General features: G+C 40.3%; 1 protein-coding gene across 1 annotated transcript in view; it reads left to right on the plus strand.

The window, feature by feature from the left end:
• LOC100477285 (zinc finger protein 33B) overlaps positions 1–20,985 on the plus strand; it is a 96,051-nt gene that overhangs the window by 37,532 nt on the left and 37,534 nt on the right. Inside the window, exon 5 of the mRNA XM_034663565.1 lies at positions 10,541–12,616. Coding sequence (XP_034519456.1) covers positions 10,541–12,616 — 2,076 coding nt within the window. The remainder of the gene's footprint in view (positions 1–10,540; positions 12,617–20,985) is intronic.

Below are 20,985 nucleotides of genomic sequence, written 5' to 3' on the forward strand. Positions count from 1 at the left end.
AGTCTTTAGTTTAAAATCCAATCTGTCTGATATGAGAATTGCTACCCCAGCTTTCTTTTGAGGTCCATTGCTGTGAAAGATGGTATTCCATCCCTTTACTTTCAGTCTGACTGTATCTTTAGGTTCAAAGTGAGTCTCTTGTAGACAGCAAATGGATAGATCGTGTCTTTTTATCCAATCTGCAACCCTGTGACATTTTATGGGAGCATTTAGGCCATTTACATTGAGACTGATTAATGAGAGATATGATTTTAATGATGCCATGTTGCCAGTAAAGTCTTTGTTTCTATAGATTGTGACTTTCTGTTCCGTATCACTCTTGGGGCCTTTTTACTTTTATAGAACCTCCCTTAATATCTCCTGTAGGGCTGTTTTCATGGTTATGAAATTGGTCAGTGACTCGCGTTCTGGAAGGTTTTATCTCTCCATCAGTTCTGAATGACAGCCTTGCTGTATAAAGGATCCTCGGCTGCATGTTTTTCTCTGAAAGAGCTTTATAAATGCCCCCCCAACCCTTTCTCTCATTCCAGGTCTGTGTAGACAGGTCTGACATAATTCTGATACCTTTTCCTTGGTATGTGAGAAATTCCCTTGCCCTGGCCACTTTCAATACTGTATCCTTGGATCTAATAGTTGCAAATTGCACTATGACGTGACATGGTGTAGGTTTGTCGTGGTTGAGCTTGGGTGGGGTCCTCTCTGCCTCTTGGACACAAATGCTTGTTTCCTTTGCTAGATTAGGGAAGTTTTCAGCTAAAATTTGTTCAAATATCTCTTCTAGACCTCTCTTTTTCTCCACCCCCTCAGGGATGCTGATGATTCTGACATTGGAACGTTTCATTGAGTCAGTAATCTCCCGTAACCTACATTCTTAAGTTTGGATTTTTTTGAGCCAAATTTCTATTTTAGTTTTCTCTTCTACTAACCCATCCTCCAATTCACCGATACGTTTTTCTGCCTCATTCACCCTGGCCGTCAGAGCCTCTAGTTTTGACTGCATTTGGCTCATAGAATTTTTAATTTCTGCCAGATTCGCTCTCATTTCCGCCCTTAGAGATTCTATATTCTCAGTAACATTTTCGTTAATACTTTTTTCGAGTCTACACATCATCTTGACCATTGTTACTCTGAACTCCATTTCTGATAATTTGGTTATATCCACATCCATTAGTTCTGTGGCAGAGGCCACAGACTCCATTGTCTTTTCTTTGCTGGGGGGGATTTCTCCTTCTCATCATTCTGATGAGGAGAGGTTGCGGGGTTGTCCAGAGCCCAGATTATTGACCAGGACCCAGGCAGTGTGCACTTGCTTTATCGGGACCTTAGGGATGTGGGCTTCTTGATTTTTCAACCTGCCTTCTGGGGGAGGGGCCTGCCACGCTGATACTCAGGCAACCCTGTTTGGGTAGAGTCTCCGTGTCCCCTGCGAGGGGGGTTGGGGATGGGCGCACTGTGAGCCGGTATTTCCAGGCTTTTGTTCTGTGGCAGCTTTCCCTGGTGGTTTGCTGTGCCTCTTCTGAGAGTCAGAGCAGCAGCGGCCGAATCTCAGGCTCTGTCTCAGAACAGAGGGATTGCGGACCATTCTCCACTGATGTTCTGGCCACTTTAACTCTGATTCTGTTGGTGCTGCTCAACCCTGCAGCATCCCGGGATGTGCGCCCCCACAACCGGCGTCCCAGCCCTCACTTCCAGGGCTGGAGCGTCTCTGTCCTTTGTGTTTCTAACACCGCCAGCTGCCCCCATGCGCTCCTGGAGCTCCCGGTCTTAGTCTGGTTCCAGTGAGCGCACCAGAGCTCTGTTTCAGTCTGGTGGCGCGCGTTCCCCGGCTCAGGGTCTCAGTCTGCTCTCTCTCGCAGGTGCCAGTCTACGAGTCCGCCCGCTCCCCCGTGCAGGTGGCTACCGCTTCCCGGCACCCGAACGCAGCGGCTCCCTCCCCCTTCCGTTTATCTTCCGATACCTGTGCGCGGCTTCACAGCTCCCCACTTCATACCTCAATACTCAGCACTGGAGATGTTCATTTGTAGAGATCCAGATGTATCTGCCTGCGTCTCAGGCTGATTTCGTGGGTGTTTAGGCTGGTCTGGTACCTATCCAGCTCGACTCAGGGGACCGGCTGAAAAAGGGGTCCCCTACTCCTCTGCCATCTTAACTCGTTCTCCTAGTAATTTGAATCTCATGTCTCTTATTTTCATGTCAGTCTAAATACAGGTTTGTCAGGTTTCTTGATGTTTTCAGATAATCATTTTTTGCTTCTCTTTGCTGTTTTATTAATTTTTACTCCTTTCATTTTCTATCCCTGCTTGTTTTGGATTGGTATTGCTTTTTTTTTTTTTTCATTGTTCTCAGATGTGCAAAGCAGGTTATTGATTTGGGATCATTTTTTTTTAAGAGTTTATTTGAGAAAGTGAGAGAGCTCATTTATTTATTTGAGGGGGGAGAGAGAGAGAGAGAGAGAGCGCCCATGCACCTGTGTAAGCTGGGGGGGGGGAAGGAGCAACGGGAGCAGGAGAGAGAGAATTCCAAGCCGACTCTGCACTGAGTGTGGCTCAATCTCATGACCCTGAGTTCATGACCTGATCCGAAATCAAGAGTCAAATGCTTAATCGACTGAGCCATCAGGATTCTTTTTTCTTAATATGGTTATTGTGGGTATAAATTATCTTCTAAGTACTGTTTTGTGTGTATCTGGTAAGTTTTGGTATATTAGATCTCCATTTTTACTCAAGGCATTTTCTAAGTTTCCTTGTTATTTTTTCCTTCTGTTCTATTCAGGAATGTGCTGTTTAATCCTTCATTTATGAATTCAAAATCACTTTGTATTACTGACTTATAATTTCCTTCCATTGTAGTAGGAGAACCTTTTGAAATCTATCCTGGGGAATGTTTCATCTTTTGAAGAATATGTATTCCTCTCTTTTTGAGTGGATTGTCTTATATAGGTATCTGTTAGGTCTAGGTTACTTTATAGTGTTGTTTTAACTTTTTTTCTCTTGTTTGTATTCTCCCATTGTTTTATCTTTTATAAATTTAAAGTGGGATATTAAAGTCTCTATTATTGTTGACGTGTGTGTTTTTCCTTTGACTTCTGTCAGTGTTTGCTTCATGCATTTGAGATTTTTGTTTTTAGCAGCATATAATTGCTTGGATTTATGTCTCCTTTACTTTTTTTTTTTTTTAAAAAAAGATTTTATTTATTTATTCGACAGAGATAGAGACAGCCAGCGAGAGAGGGAACACATCAGGGGGTGTGGGAGAGGAAGAAGCAGGCTCATAGCGGAAGAGCCTGATGTGGGGCTCGATCCCACAACGCCGGGATCACTCCCTGAGCCAAAGGCCGACGCTTAACTGCTGTGCCACCCAGGCGCCCCTATGTCTCCTTTACTGATTGACTTGTTTCGTTGTATAATGTCCACTTTATCTCCCATAACACTTTTTTGTGTAAAAATAGATTTTTGCCTGATACCAATATAGCTCTTGTAGCCTTCTTATAAATGTTGTGTACTTGATATATTTTTCTCTGTTTTTAAATTTTTCTATTTATTTGTGCTTTGAATCTTGTAGACAGCATGTGCTTGCATTTACATATTTTATACATCCTGACATTTGCTGCTTTTTGATTGGATTTCTAAATCCATTCCCAGTTTTCTGTTGTTGGTATGCTTGGATTTACTCTTGCCATTTTACTTTTTGGTGTTTATCTGCCTTATGCCTTTTTGATCCTATAGGTCTTTTATTACTGCCTCCTTTTTCATTAAGTGAGTATGTTTTAGCATAATATTTTAATTTCTTCAATGACAGTTTCACTTAAGAATTATCTTCCTAATGGTTGTTATAAGATTTACCTATTAAATTTACCTTTTCAGAGTCTACTTCAGATTTATACCCCCTTATCTACACTGAAATATAGAAATGCCATTCCTATATAATTCTATTTATTCTACTCCATTTTTTTAAATTTTATTTTATTATATTATGTTAATCACCATACAGTACATCCCCAGATTCCGGTGTAAAGTTTGATGCTTCATTAGTTGCGTATCACCCAGTGCACCATGCAATACGTGCCCTCCTTACTACCCATCACCAGTCTATCCCATTCCCCCACCCCCTCCCCTCTGAAGTCTTCAGTTTGTTTCTCATAGTCCATAGTCTCTCATGTTTCATTCCCCCTTCTGATTACCCCCCTTTTCTTTATCCCTTTCTTCCCCTACCGATCATCCTAGTTCTTATGTTCCATAGATGAGAGAAATCATATGATAATTGTCTTTCTCTGCTTGACTTATTTCACTTAGCATTATCTCCTCCAGTGCCGTCCATGTTGCAGCAAATGTTGAGAATTCGTTCTTTCTGATAGCTGAGTAATATTCCATTGTATATATGGACCACAGCTTCTTAATCCAGTCATCTGTTGAAGGGCATCTCGGCTCCTTCCATGATTTGGCTATTGTGGACAATGCAGCTATGAACATTGGGGTGCATATGGCCCTTCTCTTTACTACGTCTGTATCTTTGGGGTAAACACCCAGTTCTACTCCATTTTTGTGATACTACTTTTGTGCATAGTAGATCTGTATTTGTTTAAATTCCAACAGTACATTGTTGGAATTACTACTTTATATAATTTGATGTCTCTTAAAGAAACAGAGAAAAGAAAGGATAGCAAGTATTTATTTATGGAGTTTGTTATATTAACGTTCTTATTGACCATTTCCGCTTCATTTCATTTGTTGCTGTGAATTCAATTTACCATTCACGTTCATCTCCTTACTCCAGTATACCTTTGTTTTTCTGCCTTGTCTTTCCTATTGTCAAGTATTGTTACAAACCTAACAATATAATTATATATATATTGGTTGTTGCATGGCCTTGGGCAATGGTTAGGAGAAGAAATATGTCTTTATGCTGTCTTTTATAAATTACACAGTTACTTTTACCTGCAATCTTTGTGGACTTGAACTAATGACTGGAAATGTGTGGGTTTATGTATTTTGCCTTCAGTTTTGAAAACATTTCTGCTATTTTGGGGTTTTTTTTCCAGCTCACAATATGTCACCCTACCTCCTCCTCTCTACTGACTCTGTTAAAAAGTCAGGTGTTAATCTAACGAGTTCTCTTGTATGTGATGAGTTGTATTTCTCTTGATACTTAAGTTTTCTTTTTGTCTTTCTTTTTAAATATTTTTACTATGATGCATCTTGGCATGGATCTCTGATTATCTCACATGGAGTTTATTTATCTTCTTGAATTTGCATATTGTTTTTCTCATAAATTTGAAGGATTTCACCATTGTTTTGTTGAATAATTTTTCTCCCCTTGCTCTTCCTTCTTTTCTTTGGATATTCCCATTATGAATACGTTGGTGCAGATAATGCTGTCTTTCATTTATTAGAGGCTTTGTTCAGTTTTTTTCATTCTTAGTTCTTTTGTTTAAATTATATGTATTGGTCTATCTTCAAGCTTACTAATTCTTCTTCTATAACCTTCAATCAGCTGTTGAGCCTTGTCTAATGAATTTACGGTGCATGTATTATAATGTTCAAATTTAGAATTTTTGTTTTATTCTTTTCTGTTTTTTTGATATTCTCTCTGTGATGAGGCATCATCAGCACGTTCCTTTCCTTTCTTAAACATGGTTGCCTTTTGGGCATGTTTGTAATAGCTGCTTTGAGATCTGCTAATCCGCTGTCTGGACTCTCTCAAGGGCAGTTGGTTGCCTGCTGTTTCTCCCATTTTTGTGAAATTTTCCTGTTTATATTGTGAATCTTTTTTTTTTGACAAAAGGATATTTTAGATCTTTTGTACCTAGTCTCATACTGATTCCTTCTTTCTCTGGGGCCTGTTGTTATTTTTGCTTGCTCATTTATTCGTTTAATAACTTGATTGGGTTATTTGACTTAAGTCCTTTCCTCCCACAGTGTACTGTCTCTGATGTCTCTTGTCAGAGGGCTCTGCCTTGGGCATGCACACTGTTATTAGAATGACTGTAGTATTACAGGGGGTGCTCTTTGAGTGTCTCTATGATGATTAATACTGTGTGTCAACCTCAGTGGCCTAACGGATGACCAGAGAGCTGGTAAAATATTATATTTGGGTGTGTCTTGGGGGGGTGTTTCTGGAAGCAGCATTTGGTTCAGTAGACTGAGTAAAGAGATCCACCCTCACCAATATGGTCAGATAGCATTTAATTCTTTGAGGGCCTGAATGGAATGAAAAGGCAAAGAAGGGCGAATTCTCTCTTCATGTGCCAGGTTGTCCATGGCAAAATCAGTGTTCCTGGTTCTCTGGCCTTTGGGCTCTGGGACTTACACCACTGGCCCTCTAGTTTTCAAGCCTTCAATCTTTACTAGCAGTTATACCATCACCTCTCCTAGTTCTCAGGCTTTTTGACCAGACTGAATTATACCACTGGCTTTCCTGGTTCTCCAGCTTTCGAACAGCAGATTGGGGGCTTCTTGACCTGCATGAATACATAATCCAGTTCCTTTAATAAACCTCTTTATCCGCCCCCCCCACACACACATGGTTATTGGCTCTCTTTCTCTGGAGAACCCTGATTGGCACAATCTCTTTCAGTGATCTCTGTGTTAACTTCTCTGCCTCTGTTCATGTCACACCTTGCTTTTAGCCTCTGCTAATTGTTGGCCCATTGCTCTGTTGTTTCCAGCATTGTCCTGGGTCATGTATTGCTCCATGGATTGGTCCAAACTTGGGCCCTTTCAGAGAGTGGTCTTTAATATTGCCCTTCATGCCACTGTTTTTGAAATCATCTCCTAGAAAACATAATTTGAGAAGATTATTTCCATAGAAAATCCTGATCTGTTATAAGTGTGTTTGTGTAAATATTTCTGGTAGATAAGAAAAAAAAAATCTATAGCTAGGTTACCGTTCCTTAATTGTCTCTTTCCCTTGTTCTTTCTGGTATAATTTTAGTTGGTCTGTGATTTACCCTGTTGCTCTAATGGAGGTACCAGCTTCTTCTTAGTTGCTTAAACTGAAATTTCATTGTTTTTGAAGGTGGCCTTATGTTCATGAGAAGAACTTCATAGCTCTCTGTTCTGCCTGTGTCTCTGGGTAAAAGTGCTGCACTGTTGCCCTGGAGCTAGGAGCCAGAACAGTGTGGCACCTCTCTCAAGGTGACGCTGTGGTTTACAATTAGGTGTATTTCTGAGTGTTTCTTAAAACTTGATATAGCATAAGACACATGATATTCTTATATAAGAAGTTTAAAATGGTATTGAAAAACTTAAAGAAGTTTTATATATATGAATAGTGTTGTTGTTGATTATTGGAAGGGCCAGCATCATAAAGATGTATTCCTCCCTAAATTCATGTGCAGATTCAGTTAATTCTAGTTAGGATTCCTGTGGGGTTTGATGGTGTGTTTGTTTTTGTTTTCAATAAGTCACATTACCCCTTTAATACTTAGAACCCACAAAATGATTGAGATACACAATGAGTCTATGGTAATTAGGTCTGTTTAGCTCAAGGACAGCTTAGAGGATAACTTACCTATGTGGGAACTCGATCTTTGGTTACATCTCCCACTGCAAATCATTGGCAAAAGATAGTTTTCTAAGTCGTACTTAATTCATGTAGCATATTACATGTGTCTTTACTGTCTCTCCATTAGAATGTAAACCTCGGAAAGCGGAGATTTTTTTGCCTGTTTTCTTCACTACTTTACCCCCATTTAAAAGGCAGAGATTGCTAAGTGAGATAAATTAAAAGGGTAAGATTCAAGCATATGGCACCTCTTAAGAGAAACATGTTAGATTCAAAGATTCAAATAGGTTGAACATCAAATGGATGGATAAAAGATACACAGTGGTAAAATTATTCAAAAGGCTGTAGTTCTGTGTCAGTATTAGATGAAATGGATATCAAAGCCAAGAATATTGTCAGAGAAAGAAGGATTTTTTTTTCATACTGACAGAGATAAATTTATCAAGAAAACTTAATTGTGTACTCTTATGCTGCAGATAAGTTTTTCAAAGTATATGAAGGAAAACCTGGAACTTGAAGGAGAAACAGATGCACAGTTATAGTCTGATGTTTCAACATCCCTCTCCTGATGATTAGTAGAAGAAGGAGATGGAAAATAAGCAGAGCTGAAGTAGACTTGAAGAAAACTGAGTAACCAAATTGACCTAATTGACATTTATAAAATACCCCCGCACACACACAGGTAAACCAGTGAAATACACATTCTTTTCAGGAACACATGAACATAAACCAAGGTAGATCATATTCCAAGACCTAAAACAAATCTCAATTCATTTAAAAGGAGTCAAGTCATATAAAATATTTTCTCTTATCAGAGTGGAGTTAAATCTACCTAAATTAGAAATCAATAATAGAAAGAGCTATAAAATTTCCTAAGTAGTTAGAAACTTAATAGCACACTTTTACTTAACTTAATGGTTCAGAGAATAATTCAAAGGGGAAATTAGAAACTACTTTGATCTGAATGTTCATGCAAACTGAATTTGTGGGAAATTTACATATAGGAAATTTTTATATAGGGAACAAAGTATGTATGATTTCATTTTCCATTTGATCTTTATTCCTTCTCTTACTTTTAGGTTTAATTTTCTGTTTTCTAGTGTTTTTTTTTTCTTGTTTTCTAAGGTGAAAACAGCCAACATAATTGAGACCTTTCTTACGCAACACAAGTAATTTGTGTGTTTGTGTGTGTGTATATCTAACACACAAATACATACATGAAATTCCTTTTATATGGAATATGTATTATAAGTAATATGTATTTATCATGTGATATGTAAATTTCATACATGTTCGATTTTGTGTGTGTGCATACACATGCGTATCTAACACGTGTGTGAAATTCATGTTGGATGAGAAGGAAGGTCAGTTGGTTAAGCATCTGCCCTTGTCTCAGGTCATGATCCCAGGGTCCTGGGATCAAGCCCCGCATTGGCCTCCTTGCCCTGTGGGGAGTCTGCTTCTCCCTCTGCCTCTGCCTGCCCTTCTGCTGTGTTCTCTCTCTCTCTCTCAAATAAATAAATAAAATCTTTTAAAAATAACAATAAAATAAAGTATGCCTTAGAGAGGACTATTTCAGCTTGCCCAGGTTCATGGTGGTCCCTTAGAATATGTGGATGAGGTCTTCTTTTGGGCAATTTTCTTAGATTATGGTCTTTAGTATTGTTATTTTTTTCTATGTAGAGACTATAATTCTACATATATGTATACTTTTATTTTAAAATTTTTATTTATTTTGTAGACTACCTTCTTTATCCAGGGCCTTCTTTGTGATCCAGTTCTTCTTCTTTAGTTTTATTGTCATTCTTCTTTCTGCTCTGTTGTTATGCCTTTTTTTCAATGCTAATAATTATTAACATTTCCGTGAAGTTTCTTTTCTCTTTGGGCTATTAGTCTGCCTGGAGTGCTGTAACAAAACACCACAGACTGGGTGATGTAAGTAACAAATTTGTTTTCTCACACTTCTGGAGTCTGTAAGGCCAAGGTGCAGGTGCCAGCAAGGTTGGTTTCTGGTGAACCCTGTCTCCTCAGCTTGCAGACAGCACCTTCTCACTGCAGCCTCACATGGCTTTTTTTCTGTGCACACAGCAGGAGCAAGCAAGTTGGTGCCTCATCTGCTTCTAATAATGATGCCATTCCTATCACATTAGCGCTACACACCGATGACCTAATTCAACCTTAATTGCCTCCTTAAAGGCTCTGTCTCCAGATATAGTCACACTGGGGATTAGGGCTTCAACACGTGGATTTGGGAGAGGGACAGTTCGGTTCATAACCAGCTCCTTGTAATTTAAGTCTATTCTAACATCACTTTGTCCTTTTTACAGTTTTATTCCTCACCTGGATCAGCCCTTGTGTCCTTAGTTCCCATATACTGCAGGTCCCTTCTTCTGGAGTTCCCAGTGGTCTGAGCTGTCATGTATCAGAACTGAGATGTCATCTTAGTATTTTCCCACTCATAGCGGGACTTCCCGTTTCTGTGAATGATTTTATTTGCATTTAATATCTCAAGTTCTCTGTCTCTTCTTTGTGTGTGGTTGTCACAGTCTCTAGCTGACTTTCAATGGATACGGGCTCATTATCAGTTTCTTCTGTATTAAATGTTTCTTTCCTTAGTGGCGATTTGAAGTTAGTAGTATTTTGTATCTCCTAGCTAGGCTGAAGTCGTGGGTTGTTGTAGGTAATTTTATTTGCTCTCCTTAAACATTGATCCATACATTTTTTTGGAGGATAGATGGACACATTCAGAGTTTAATGGGTGCCGTTACTCTTCAGATGTTGGGATGCAGATGTATGTGTTGTAATTGCCAGTGTCCACTCCCTTTTTCCACTGTGCCAGGCTTTTTGTTTCTTATTTTCATTTTTGTTTTTTCATGTCAAACTCAAGAATAGAAAAAATATGTACTTACAGTTATTTTCTTCTCTGGAGACTAGACAAGAAATCCAAATCAGCCATAACAGGGCATTTGTATATACTTTGCATTCCATAAAAAATGTGTTAATATTTATATGTAAGGTTAATTTTTCTTATTTTTAGAAATCTGGGAAACCGATCACACAAAAGAAAGGAGCCATGAAAACCAGCCTAAACATGTGTGGGAAGTTGCATTCATCAATAATAAAACGCTAACTAAAGAGCGAGGTAATGTAGGAAGACCACTTAACTTGGACACACATACTTTTCCTCCCAGAAAAACCCTCTGTCAGTGTGACTCATGTGGAGTGAGTTTCAACTGTATTTCAGAATTGTTTATCAATAAGAAAAACTATTTAGGAAAAAAGACTGATGAATTTAATGCCTGTGGAAAATTGCTACTCAGTATTAAACATGAGAAAACTCATACTAGAGAGAAAAGTGAATTTTTTAAAAATGGGAAAACTTTTAGTCATGATGAGGACTCTATTCATCATAAGAAGATTCAAACTCTAGAGCAAAATTTTGATTATAACATTTATCAGGAAACTTTCCTTGAAAAGGCAATATTCAGTACATACAAGAGAGAGATCACAAAAGGGAATGACTGTGAATGTAATGAATATGGGAGAACCTTCTTTGATAACTCCTCCTTATTCCATCAGATAAATTCCTCAAAGGAAAATCACTATGGATTTAGTTGTGGAAAATCCTTATGTGTGAAGTCTACCCTTCTGAAACATCATGGGGCACATATGAAACACTATGAATGTAATGAAAGTGGAAATAATTTCAGGAGGAATTTATGCCTTTCACAACTTCAGAAAACTGATAAAGGAGAAAAACACTTTGAATGTAATGAATGTGGGAAAGCGTTTTGGGAGAAGTCCCACCTCACTCGACATCAGAGGATACACACAGGAGAGAAGCGCTTTCAGTGTAATGAATGTGGGAAAACTTTCTGGGAGAAGTCAAACCTCACCAAACATCAGAGGTCACACACAGGGGAGAAACCCTATGTGTGCAGTGAATGTGGGAAAGCCTTCAGCCACAAGTCAGCCCTCACATTACACCAGAGAACACATACTGGGGAGAAACCCTATCAGTGTAATGCATGTGGGAAGACCTTTTACCAGAAGTCAGACCTCACTAAACACCAGAGAACACACACAGGGCTGAAACCCTATGAATGCTATGAATGTGGCAAATCTTTCTGTATGAACTCACACCTTACAGTGCATCAGAGAACTCATACAGGTGAGAAACCCTTTGAATGTCCTGACTGTGGGAAATCTTTCTGTCAGAAGTCACATCTTACACAACATCAGAGAACTCACATAGGAGATAAACCCTACGAATGTAATGCATGTGGGAAAACTTTCTACCACAAGTCAGTACTCACCAGGCATCAGATAATTCATACAGGGTTGAAACCTTATGAATGTTATGAATGTGGGAAAACCTTCTGCTTGAAGTCTGACCTCACAGTACATCAGAGAACTCACACAGGGGAGAAGCCCTTTGCATGCCCTGAATGTGGGAAATTCTTCAGCCATAAGTCTACCCTCTCTCAGCATTATCGGACACATACAGGGGAGAAACCCTTTGAATGTAACGAATGTGGGAAAATCTTCTATAATAAATCATACCTAACAAAACATAATAGAACACACACGGGGGAGAAACCCTATGAATGTAACGAATGTGGGAAAACCTTCTGCCAGAAGTCTCAGCTCACTCAGCACCAGAGAATTCACATAGGTGAGAAACCCTATGAGTGTAATGAATGTGGAAAGGCTTTCTGTCATAAGTCAGCTCTAATTGTCCACCAGAGAACTCATACAGAAGAAAAGCCCTATAAATGTAATGAATGTGGAAAATCTTTCTGTGTGAAGTCAGGACTTATTTTACATCAGAGAAAACACACAGGGGAGAAACCCTATGAATGTAACGAATGTGGGAAATCCTTCAGTCACAAATCTTCCCTCACAGTGCATCACAGAGCCCACACAGGAGAGAAGTCTTGTCAGTGTAATGAATGTGGGAAAATATTTTACCGTAAATCAGACCTTGCTAAACATCAGAGATCACACACAGGGGAGAAGCCCTATGAATGTAACACATGTGGAAAAACCTTCTCTCAGAAGTCAAACCTCATTGTGCATCAGAGAACACACGCAGGACAAAAACCTTATGATTGAAGTGGATGTTAGGAGTGTCGAGCTGCAGTTCAATGCCCATTACACTTCAGAGAATTCACACTGGCGGAAGCTCTGTTGACACCCTGAGTGTTCAAGATTCTTCTTCCACACAAACTGGCCTTATTTTACTCCAAAGTAGACTGCAACAAACACAGGATAGTCTTGTTAAGTAATGTTCCATTGAATGTCACCAAGCAAATACTGGTACAAAACCTTACAGATTTTATTTTGCAAAAGTTTTTTTTTTTTGGCAAAAATACAAACTAGGTTATGTCAGATTTTATATTAAAGAGAAACCTTTCAATTTGAGGAATATAGCGTGAAGATTTTTAGAAGTAATATAACATTAGAAGTCGTGTTTTGGGTTTTGGTGCTATATTTATCTTTAGGAAATCTTGAGAAGTTATAATTTATGGACGTGTATTGTGCCATGTAAAGCTTTAAACCCCCCCCCCAAAAAAAGTAGTAAAGTGAAAAGATAGACTTATAAGAAGTTGCAGTAGTACATAGAATTCTCACGTGCCCTACACCAAGCTTCCTCTAATGCCATCTTCCACAACCACGGGATATTGTCAGGCACAGGAAATTGATGGTACCACAGTACTAAGTAACATATAGTCCTTATTCCCACTTCAACAGTTTTTACATGCACTTTGTGTGTACGTGTAGTTCTGTGAAATTTTATTCCTTAATAGTTTGAGTAACCATCTACACAGGTTACAAAATCAAAAAGGAACCTGGAGTCTCTGTTGCATTAAGATTACAAAGGAACCAGGATTTCATCACAAGAAGTTCCCTTGTGTTAATAATCATACCCTTTCTGCAGGCCTCATCCTGGCAATCATGGGAATATGAAGCTTTTTAAAAGTAGAGATAAATTGAATAATTAGGGCCACAGCCTTAAATGCTTATGTGAAGTGTCCCTTAAGTTTACAGGACTTATGTATCACATATGGTACCTTATATAAACTATATGTGCTTTATATGCATAATGCAACTTAATAAATTGTGAACAGAGACTAGACATCCCTAATTTAGCAGTATCAGGCACATCTCCCTTGTGTGTTAGGGCTGAGCAACCTTTTGAAAGGAGGCCCACAGAGCTAATAGGTAACCACTTAAAATGTACAAATGAAAAAAAAGTGGCAAATAGAATGTGTTCAGTGCAGAGGGCTATCTAGTCCCTAGTCTCATTTTCCCCTTTCACCTATGGTTCATGTCAAGCCAGGAGGTGCCTTGAGTGTACATATGTGAGTCCTCTAGCCCTCAGCCTAAATTTTGTACAGACCCTCTGTAAGTAACTGCCCTCTAAGGCAGAGGCCGATGTAACCAGAGACAGATCTGAGCCCTTGGAGATTTTTGGCTCTGTGAGAAGAAAGTGGGTGGAGACTGGAGCAGAACCAGGGTGAAGCTAGAGTGGGGCTTTTATTGACTGACATGGTATAAAGGTGGTATGCCAGATTATATGATCAGTCAGATTACATAAAACAGGTAACACAAACTAATGGTCTTAACTTGCACAAAGAGTCTAAGTTTCCATCTTAGGAAACTAGGAAAAGGAGCTGATTAAATCCAGAGTAAGTGAAACAAGAGAAATAAGAATTAAAGCAGAAATCAGTGAAATTAAAAACAGAAAATAGAGGAAATCAGTAAAACCAAAAGTTAGTTATTTGAAAAGGTCAATGAAACTGGTAAACTTTTAGCTAAATTAAGTAAGAATAAGAGAAGATACAAGGTGCTAATATCAGAAATGACGGAGAAGCGTAACAACTGATTCCATGGACGTTAAAAGGATAATAATACTACGGATGACTCTGTGCCCACAGATTGCATAATCTAGGTAAAATGCACCAATTCCTTGAAAGACACAATCTGCCAAAACTCACAGAAAGATCTGTCTGAGTAGGCATATAGCTGTTAAAGAAATTGAGTTAATACTTAATCTTCCAAATCAGAGAGTGTCAGGCCCAAATGTGTTCACTGCTGAATTCTTCCAGACACTTCAGGAAGAAATGATACCAGTTCTCCACAATCTCTTCCAAAAAGTAAGAGCAGAAGAAATACTTCTAGCTCATTCTGTGAGGCCGGCATTGCTGTAGTAGCAAAACCAGGCGGACATTACAAGAAAGGGAAACTGTAGACGACCTATATGTCTTGGAACCTAGATGCAGAAATCCTCAACAAGTCATTAGCAAATTGAATCCAAAGTATATAATTTCACGCTATGACCAAGTGGGGTTTATTCCAGGTATGCAGTCCTGGTTCAACATCTGATAATCAGTTCATGTAACCCATCACATCAACAGGCAAAAGAAGAAATAATCATATGATCATATCAATAGGTGCAGAAAAGCATTTCACAAGATCTTAACCCACATTCACAATAAGAAATTTCAGCATACTAGGAATACAGGGAACTTCTTTAACTTGGTAAAGCACATCTACAGCAACCCTATAGCTAACATTGTACTTAATGGTGAGAAACTAGATGGTTTCCCAGTAAGATAAGGATGAAGGAGGCCCCTGTGACCACTCCTTTTTAGCCTCCTGGAAGTCATCACTAATGCGGTATGACAAATAAAGGAAATAAACTGTGGAAGGAAGAGGTAAAACTGTCTATATTCACACATAACATGATTCTGTAGGTAGAAAATTCCGGGGAGTCAACCATAGAATACGTTGACACTGGTAAGCAATTATAGCAAGGTTACAAGGTACAGTGATTGAGTGGGTGGTAAAAAGAATGAGCTATCAAGTAACAAGACACGGAGGAACCTAACTTGCATATTGCTAAATGAGAAAAGCCAATCTGAAATGTCTTCACACTGGTTTCTGTCTATCGTGCATTCTGATAAAGGCACAAGTATATGGAGACAGTAAAGATCAGTGGTTGCCAGGGGCTCGGGACAAGGCCAGGAAGGATGAATAGGTAGATTATAGAGGATTTTTAGGAGAGTGAAACGATTCTGTAGGGTATTATAATGGTAGATACATGTCATTCATTTGTCAAAGCCCATAAAGTGTAAACACAAAGGGTAAACCCTGAGGTAAACTGTGGACTTTAGTCACAATGTATCAGCATTGGCTCATCAGTTGTAACAAATGTTTCACACTAATGCGAGATATGAATACGGGGGACATAGCGGTGGGTAGAAGGGAAGGGGTATGTAGGAACTCTGTACTTTCTGCTCAGTTTTTCTGTAACCCTAAAACTACCCTAAAAAATAAAGTGTGTTAAATAAACAACCCTGCCTGCCTATAGCAATATGGATGAATCTGTGAAGGTGCTTTCTTCTGTACTTACAAAATTAAAAACTCACATTATTTGGTACCTGCTTTCCCATGGTGGGAGGCAGAATGCTTTCTCAGAAATCATAGATTGACAACCACTAAAGCCTATTTTCAGTTACAGCTTTTCTGCTCTTATAAGCCATATTATCTTTTTTGGAAGTATCATAAATTTCTTACCTCTTTTCATAACATCTCATTTCTGTATTAAGGTCCTTGTTTGTCCTGTTTCTGCACTGAAAATATAATTGCCACTAATGAACATTTGAGATGTTTTTATAGACTCAAAATATTTTAAATTATAGTAACTGTGACCTGAAATTAAGGCCTAGTATAATAGACTCTTTTACATCTGAAACCAAGATGGAATCCCACCTAGCCTAGTGAATAGGAGGCAGTTAATACAGTTGGCATAATGAACAGGACAGTCCATCCAAGACTAAGGTCACGACATAGTTGATGTAGTTATCATTGACTAACTGTCAACTAACTGATTCCGTGATATGACAAAGATCCCTTGGGACAGAGCTGCCAGTTGCCAGCAGGCCTGCCTTTTGACCTGCACTGTACTGCTTTCTTTCTGGGGTGTCACTGTGTCTTCCCACCCTAAAAAGCTCTGTTAATTGGCTCTACCCAGGTGACTTCCCTTTGGGTTCAGTTTGGCTGTGAGGCTCCTGTGTGTAAAAGCAGTGACAGCACTGTACCCCAGCTACATTTGCGCCCCACCTTCCAAGGGTCTGGCTAGAATCCTCTGGTTACTGCATAGAGTCTGGTGACCATCCCTGGCTGTTCAGGGTGCCCATGATACCATTGTTTGTTACTGTGCACTGCTGGGGTTGGCGTGCAGCTGGCCCTTTGTGAAATTTTGGAAAGGTAGGACAGCCCCGGGAGAATTAAGCGTGGCACTCCAGTTGTTTAATGAGATGTTGCTCACGTAAGGGCAGCCTTCCCCCCCCTCCTCTGTTGCTCCTTCCCTCCCTTGCTGCCATTGCACACTCACCTGATGCCCAAGGGTGTTGGAGATGCACATTTGTGGTGTCCTGTGGCCCAGACGCTGATGAGAAAAGAAAAGGGGACCCCTTCCAAATTACCAGAGGACGTACCTCAAATGCTCTTCTGATGCAAAACCTTTAGCCAGTGAACCTGGAGTTTGCTTAGCACTGCTGTTTTATCAGTATTCCAAGGATCTGACCTTGGAAGCATGGGGCTTAATGGCCTTGGCCCGGGTGTAGGCAAAATGACCTGTTTGCGAACCCTGACCCCAGGGAGATTGACTGGCATTTCCTGGAGGAAGCGACGGCTGCCTATGAGGCTGACCGCTGGGCTCTGGTAGTTTCCCTTCTAACCACCCAGGTCCATGCCACAGGTGTCTGAGTGGAGACAAAAACAGTAAGCTGCGACTTTGCATGGCTAGAAATCCAAAATATGCTGAGGGAATTTGTACAGAGAGAAATGAGAGAAGAAAATGTGTGCAGCAGAAAAAAGAAGCAGCCACGTAGAGGATAATCAGTCAACCGCTGGGTTGTGGGCCAAGCACGCCCTTGCTGCTCCACTCTGCTGCCCGTGCCTATGTTGGAAAGAAATCCTCATCCTCACGTGTAGAGGGGAAAACACCCGCTCTGTGCCACAGCAAAGGGGATAATTCAAATGTGACCTAAGCCCAGGCTCTTTAATCTGTAAGAAGCAACTATTGCCATGGAGTGGGCCCACGGCCCTGAAGATCCCGACTGGAGACTCTGGGAAAGGAAATTCATAAATTTGATCAGAGTAAAGAGAAACCCCCTGAGGTATATCAAGTGACAACAAAAAGGACAGAAACGACAAAGAATGAGGGAGAGGGAGGGACTTAGATACAGGAAGAGGAGACCACAAAATGACAGAAACGAAGGTCCATAGATTGACCCAATTGGGCTTTTGGACTGAAATAATTTATACAACAAAAGACAAAAGGGCACCAATTGGCTTTTGTACCTCTACTATTTAGTTTCTGAATTAGCTTACATGTCTGCTCAAATGCACCATTGACAAATTTCATGGCCTTAAAGCAGGGCTCAAATTACAGCTATATCTGGACATTCCACTAAATTTAATCATGTTACTCCCTAAAATCTTGGAGGAATTATTGAATATAAAATAGTGCTATAGACTAAATATTTGTGTTTCCTCAAAATTCATGTGTTGAAATCCAAACCCCAGGATGATGGTATTTGGAGGTGGGGCTTTTGGGATATGTTAGGTTACGAGGATGGAGCCCTCATGAATGGAAGTAATGCCCTATAAGACTCCAGGGAACTCCCTTGGCTTTTTGCCCATTTGAGGGCAAAGTGAAAGGACAGCCATCCATGAACCGAGAAGCAGGACCTCACCAGACCCCGATAATGCTGGGGCCTTGATCTTGGACTTGACAACCTGCTGAACTGTGAGAAATAAATTTCTTTTGTTTTTAAGCCACCCGGTCTATGGTATTTTGTTTTAACAGCCTTAACAATCGGAGACATTCAGGATAAATATGTTTTACCTTAACCAATAGAACTATTGCCTAAGTTCTTCATGGCATAGCAGCTGTTGACTTAATTATAGCACAGTCCCACAGTAGGTTCTGATCCAGTGAATATAAACTTTGGGCACTTAAAAAGTGGGTTGACAAATGGGACCCCCCCCCCAGTGTACTATATGCTCCAGTTGAAACCATTGTAAAGGCTTGTTTAGGGAGGAAGTGATTATCACTACTGTTTCTTCATTTAATAGTCCAGTTTAGTCTGTTCTTAAACCTGGAAATACTGACAGCACTTCACAGTGGGATGGACCCAACACCACTGTTACTGAAATTACTCCCTCCATCCCAATAGCAACCAGTATGTATTTTGTTCTACAGGCTTGGCTGATATTCTGTTCAGTGCTCTCTTCAACAGCCTCAGCCACAATTTGCCTTCACCTCCACAAGGGCACAACACACCTTTCTCAGGCTACCAATGGGATATCTCAGCACCTCTGCCTCCACACGGTCTTTGCAGGCAGTATCTTAATTGCATCCACATTTTTTCAGGAGCACAGGAATGACGTTATATTGATGACATCCTCTTCCCCTCGAGGAACTATTTCACACATTCATTAGTGACATACACATACAAAAGAATCATCAAAGTAGATAATTTATTTCCCCGTACATATTGCAAATTACATATTAGTATTGGTAAGCCAAGGGCTGCTCCATCCCTGGCACTGTCGAGAAACAGATACTGACTGGTCTTTGTATTGTGTGTTCTTAGCACACAGAATGTTAATACAAAGACGACATCTTTTAATCCTTTTTGGGTTTGGCAAGCAACATATTCCCCACTTACAAAATTTACTTAATTTTACTAATGCTCTTACTTTCAAATTGATTCAACTTGTATAGGGGCTTCTCCAAAAACAGACTCTAGAATCAATCCAAATTGAAATCGACAGGCACTCCTGTTAGAGTCCTTCTTCCCTATAGAGACTGTAGTAATCTCCTCTCATGCCTCCTGGAGTTTGTAGACCATCCATGATGGCCATAAGTTGCCCATGGACTTCTGATGCAAGAAACTACCTTCTTCAGCTCTGCAGTATACACCATTAGGGCATCAGTTGTTGGTCGTATACTGAGTACTCCAGTACATAGAGCCTCTCACACACTTTCTGAGCCCGGGACCCTCCATACCCAAATGCCTATTATAGCTTGAATCATGGAAACAGTACCTTCCATGCATGGCTACGGAGGCTTCCTTGCTACAAGATGGAGCCAAACCTGGGTGCTGCAAGAGGGGGTGACCTCTTCTGTGTTCAGTCCCTTACCAGATACTGTGATGCTGAAACAGGTCACTCCTCTCACAGACCCTGTTACCAGGGTAGCCCCTTGGGATTTACTGAATGAACAGCAATAGCAGTTCTTAGACTTTACAGATGACATCATCATCATCATCATCATCATATGTGATGGAGCACAGGGGAATGTTGCTGGCTTTCATCCCTTATCCAGGATGTCCTGATAAAAGGAAGGACCCAAGAGTCTGCATAACTGGCCAAACATCACAAATAGTCATCTTAGCACTGGATCCCCTGGCCAACAAATGGCCCCATCTGCACAGTTTTACAATCTCTTGGGCCATTACCTAAGAGTTGGCCCCTCTTGGGTAAAGCATTCTGGAAATCTTTTGTCTCACAGTATAGGCTGAATCTAAATCAAGGTAACATGTTTCTACATGGACTATGGCTATAATGCAGGAACTAAGCAGGACACTCCTATTACCTTTGGAGTTCCAGACATTACTGATCGTGACCAGGGCACTCCTGTCACTTCTCAGAACACACAATCCTGGGCTCTTGAAAAAGGCATTCAATAGAACCTTCACTTACCCTGGAAGTCCCAGGCAGTCCTACTTGAGAGGCCACCCCTTGCACGTGGGACGTGCTGTGGTATATGAGTACACCTGTGCAACTCTCGCTATGTAAAGTGCCTGCTTAATGCTGAGCTTAGGCAAACGCTCATGATCTTTGCAGGAGTGCTCATGTATTTGCCAGTAATAAAGCCTACTCAGGTATTTTGAGATGTTTTCAACACCCCAATTCCCATACAACCTCTCTTGGGAAGATGAAAGAAGCTGGGGTTTTTTTTGTTTTGTTTTGTTTTTTAGGGAGCACAAGCATGGTGGGGGGGAGGGCAGAGGGAGAAGCAGACTCCCTGCTGGTCAGGGAGCCCCATGCAGGGCTTCATTCCAGGACCCTGAGATCATGACCTGAGCCAAAGCAGACACTTAACTGATTGAGCCACCCAGGCACCCTGAAAGAAGCCACTCTTAAGAGGTCTAAATGTGAAGGTTTCAAAACATATTTGCAAATCTTTTGACACCTATCCCGTTGAGAGGGCAGTTCTGTGTCCCTTCTTTTTGAATGTAGGCACATTCGTGACTCCACTGAGCAATAGAATATGGTGGAAGTGATGCTGTATCTTCCAACATTGGCCATTAAAGGCCACAGAATTCACTGCCTTGGTTGCTATTAGCATTTGTACTTGGAGCCCTGAGCCTCCATGTGAGAATTCCAACTATACTGAAG

The sequence above is a fragment of the Ailuropoda melanoleuca genome, chromosome 6, assembly GCF_002007445.2.
Source record: "Ailuropoda melanoleuca isolate Jingjing chromosome 6, ASM200744v2, whole genome shotgun sequence".
In the NCBI taxonomy this organism is placed as follows: domain Eukaryota; kingdom Metazoa; phylum Chordata; class Mammalia; order Carnivora; family Ursidae; genus Ailuropoda; species Ailuropoda melanoleuca.